Below are 4,245 nucleotides of genomic sequence, written 5' to 3'. Positions count from 1 at the left end.
AGGAATGCCTTTACAAATCTCCACTGAAAATGAAGTTGTGATTTCTTCTAAAACTTTAGTGTAAATTTTCGTAGTTTATGCCCTTTATTTTATATTATTTTAGGTGCAAGTCATTATTTTAATGTTTGGTTACCTATGCCCTTTTTGCAGATATTATAAACACTTCATATAACTACACTGATACTTACTCTACTTATCAAGAGAGAAATAGAAATAAAGCTTCACCAGCTACCAGGATCACTGATAGAAGACACAGAATGCCAGTGACAAATACTAGCAGTTCTGCACGTTATTCAGCTCAGTCAACACAGGCTGGATCACAGACGGCAACTAGTGGAAGAGCTTTTGGAAGAGATGTACTTGGTTCAACATATCGCCCTTCAACAACCGTTACAAAGGGTGAAAAGATTGTAACAGACCACAAAGAATTCAGAACGTTTACTCCAGCCTACAGTAGCTGGAAAAACACTGAAATGCAGCAGAAGACAATTCCAGAGAGAAAGAAAGCAGAAGTTATAACTTCATCCACAGTATCTTTTTCAAAAGAATCAGCTGAAAGATCAGACAAGGACCACAAGTCTGACACCAAGCCAGGGATTTCTGAAACTATAAGAACAACACCAAGCTTCACTAGATTTCCAGCTTATGAGCTGAATACCAATTTTAGACCATCTAAATATGAAGAAACCATAACTGAAACTTGGACCACGCTAAAAGAAAAAAGAGAAGGCAGCAAGCCAGCTGAAGAGAAAAAACCTCTGTGGAAAGAAAAAGATAAGCTGGAGAAACAAATAAAAGAGGAGAAAAAGAAAACAGATGAGAAACCTTTTATTAACCAGAAGTTAACAGAGAGTGGCATTTCTAATGCAAGAACTTTGAGAAGCGAATCAACCAAAAGAGATACAAGTGTGACCTCGGAATCGAGAAGCAAAGAAGGCATTGAGGTACCCATCCGTCTTGAAATGCCTCCTCCGGACAAAGAATCTCAGAGCAATAAAGAAATAAGGTTACAAGGTTTTAAAACCTCCGTAGGAAGAGAAACAGGTGGCCACGTAACTAAGCCCGCTGAAACACACAAAGTGACCGTTTCAGAAGCAGAATCCAGTCTGAAAGATGAAGAGCGAATTAGTGACAGAAGTCGTAAAATGGGAACTCCGTCAACTGAAAATATAGCAGAAAATATTGTTGCTGATATTCTGAAAAGTTTTACGCAGTCTTCTAGTTCACAAATATCAACAGACACAAAAGTGACCTATTTTAATAAGAAAGAACAACCAGACGATGGGAAAATGAAGAGAGAGATCACAGTGGAATCTCAAGTTCAAGAAAACATAGATATTTCTGACAAATCTGATGTAGGAGGTCTGGCAAACCAGGATATTAGAAAAGTGGTTCAAGAGGGAACTCCTTCCAAAGAGGAGATAGAAGATATAGTACATCATAGCCTGAAAGGAAATGAGGGCAGAAAGAACATGGCTGTCAACGTGGAGATTGTAGAGGAGCTACTGGATTATGCCACTGATGAAAGGACTGATTTTTCAACACCGTTTGAGGTGGAGGAGGTGGAAGATACATTCCCTGAGAGGGAGAGGCGTTACGGTGATGAGGAACAACACGTAACGCTCACGTATGAAGATGTTAAAAAGAAAAAACAACGCCGTGAGAGTTTCACTCATGTGGAAGAAGTAACTGGGGAAGATGACTCGCCTATTGAACAAAAATATTTTGTATCTGTTCCTGATGATCATCCTCTTACCAATGAAAAAGACGATGACTCAGTGTATGGGCAAATTCATATAGAAGAAGAATCAACTATTAAATATTCTTGGCAAGATGAATTTTTGCAAGGCACACAGAGTAAGAGAGATGAAGGTGTACGCTCTCCAGAAGAAACATATCGAGTGGTAGGGGAGGAAGGAAGTGCCTATATTTTAAAAGAGCATCCTGAAGCTGAAACGTCCCATGTTGAATCCGTTGTTATTGAAAAAGAAATTAAAATTCCCCAAGAATTTCAGACTTCAATAAAAGGGCTTTTATCAAAGGAAACGAAGGACCCTAAGCATCAGTTGAAGGAAGCTTTGGAGCAGTTGGAGGGCAGTCTCCCAGAAAGTGTGAAAGAGGAGCTGTCTGCGTTAACAAAACAAAGTCAAGCTGACTCTAGCAGCTTAGAATTTGATATCAAAAAAGTGGATCAAACAGAGGAGGATGGCTCAGTGACGATTGTTGCTGAAGTCAGTCTGTCACAGACTCTTAATGCTGATGAATTTGATGTAGCTCAGCTTGGTGACGTAATTAAAAGTGAGATGGAGAAGGCAACGTTGCAGTCCCTGAAAGAGAGCTCAGAGACAGTTGTCGATGGTAGAAGCAATATAGATGTCTCTTCCCGCAGTGATAAATACACTCCTTTGGCTGATCAAGAAGTCTATAACTCATCCACAATAAGGAGGAGTGGTGGTGCAGGGTATCATACCACTGAAAAAGTCATTTATGATGGTTCTGTTTTGGAAACTGCAGATTTTGGACAACTCTCTCACTCGGCACAATCAACTGATGAGACCAAATCCGTAAGGCAGATTAAGGTTGGCCCAGCAGAAGTTCAGAGATTTGAGCAGGTCATATACGAAGGGCCTGGTTCTGAAACACCGGAGCTCAGTGCTACAGAAGATCTTGTTCAGACAGAAGGATTGTCAGAGTTTAGCCGATCTGTGAAGCATTTCAAACTGGGTCCTAAACAAATCCAAACCACAGAAGAAGTGATTTTTACAGGCCCTATTACTGAAACAGTAGTAGAAGAGATTGATTCTGGAAATCTTTCCCAGAAGTTTTCAACAGACTTCAATAGGTCCACAAGACATGTCACAGTAGGGTCAAGGCATGTAACTGAAGAAGTCTCTTTTGAAGGATCTGTTTCAGACTCTCTGGAGCTCAATAGCTCAGGTAACCTTTCTCAGACAGAAGAGTCTGTGGATGTCAGCAGATCAATGAGGCACTTTAGATTAGGTCCAAAACAGATTCATACTGAGCAAGTTATCTTTGAAGGACCAATTTCTGGTAGAGTGGAGATCAGTGAAGCTACAGACTTCTCACAGGCAGAAAGTTCAGTCAGACACATTCAGCTGGGTCCCCAAGAGTTTATGACAGCTGAACAAATCATCTACCAGGGGCCCATCTCTGCGCGCACAGAAATCACTGAACTGGAAGACCAGACTCTTTCAGAAGGCTCAGTAAAGCGTGTTAGAGTAGGTCAAGTGGGAGTTAAAACCTCTGAACAAATCATATATCAGGGCTCCCTTTCTGAAACTCCAGAGCTCATTAACAAAGAAGAACATCTTTCAGAGCATGGAGGAAGCTCAGATATCAATAGATCTTACAGGCATGTTAAAATAAGTCCTGTAGAATCTCACACTGAGCAAATCATCTTCACTACAAGACCTGTTTCTGAAACACTGGAAGATCTTTCACAAACAGAAGAGTCATCTGAGAGCAGTAGGTCTGTAAAGCATATTAAAGTAGGATCCAAGGAAGCGTCTTTTACTTTTCAAATGGACGTTTCCAACACGGGTGGAATATCTACAGTAAAAAGTGGAGAACAGCAAGCGACAGTGGTCGTGTCCGATCAGCAAGACCCTTCTGTTAGTCAGGCTCAGATTGTAGTTGAAAGTGACCAGACTTCAGGAAACGAATATAAAAGAGGCGGCCAAGTTCTCTCCGGTTTTGCTCAAGATCATGGTGAAAAGGTAGTGGAGAAGTCATTTTTTGATAAAACTGTGCAGTTGCAAAGGATGGTAGACCAAAGGTCAGTTATTTCTGATGAAAAGAAAGTCGCTCTTCTCTATCTGGACCAGAAGGAGGAAGATGATGATGATAATGATGGACAGTGGTTCTGAAAGGACTTGTTAATGAAGTCTATACTTAGTAAATTGTTTATACATATTTTTGATTATCCTTTAAAAAAAAAAAAGGAATGAGGAAATACTCAAACTAGATTATGAATAGTGGACTGAGAGGCATTGAATCTAAGCCTCTACCTATTCAGCACACTTTTTACTTTACTGGAAAGCTTATTTTGGAGAGAAATCATGATATTAATATGTTTTCCTCAGAGACTTGTGTCCAATAATTTCAGGTTTTTCCACCCAAAGAAATGGGAATTTGCTACTGGGGAATTCAAAGGATTATATTTGTGTTTATAGCAGGTCAGTTAGTAAGCGTGTGCTCGAATAGGGCTTTTCTATGACATTAAAA

The 4,245-nt window shown here is 40.0% G+C and overlaps 1 protein-coding gene across 1 annotated transcript in view; it reads left to right on the top strand.

Annotated features, from left to right (window-relative positions):
• SYNM (synemin, intermediate filament protein) overlaps positions 1 to 3,887 on the top strand; it is a gene marked incomplete at its 5' end in the record, with an annotated part of 12,869 nt that extends 8,982 nt beyond the window's left edge. The window contains one exon of the mRNA XM_010145306.1: positions 151 to 3,887. Coding sequence (XP_010143608.1) covers positions 151 to 3,887 — 3,737 coding nt within the window. The remainder of the gene's footprint in view (positions 1 to 150) is intronic.
• Positions 3,888 to 4,245: the final 358 nt, after the last annotated feature.

This window comes from Buceros rhinoceros, unplaced genomic scaffold, assembly GCF_000710305.1.
Source record: "Buceros rhinoceros silvestris isolate BGI_N320 unplaced genomic scaffold, ASM71030v1 scaffold7411, whole genome shotgun sequence".
Lineage (NCBI taxonomy): Eukaryota > Metazoa > Chordata > Aves > Bucerotiformes > Bucerotidae > Buceros > Buceros rhinoceros.
Note: the sequence above shows the minus strand (reverse complement) of the source record. Positions and strands in the feature narration are given on the sequence as shown.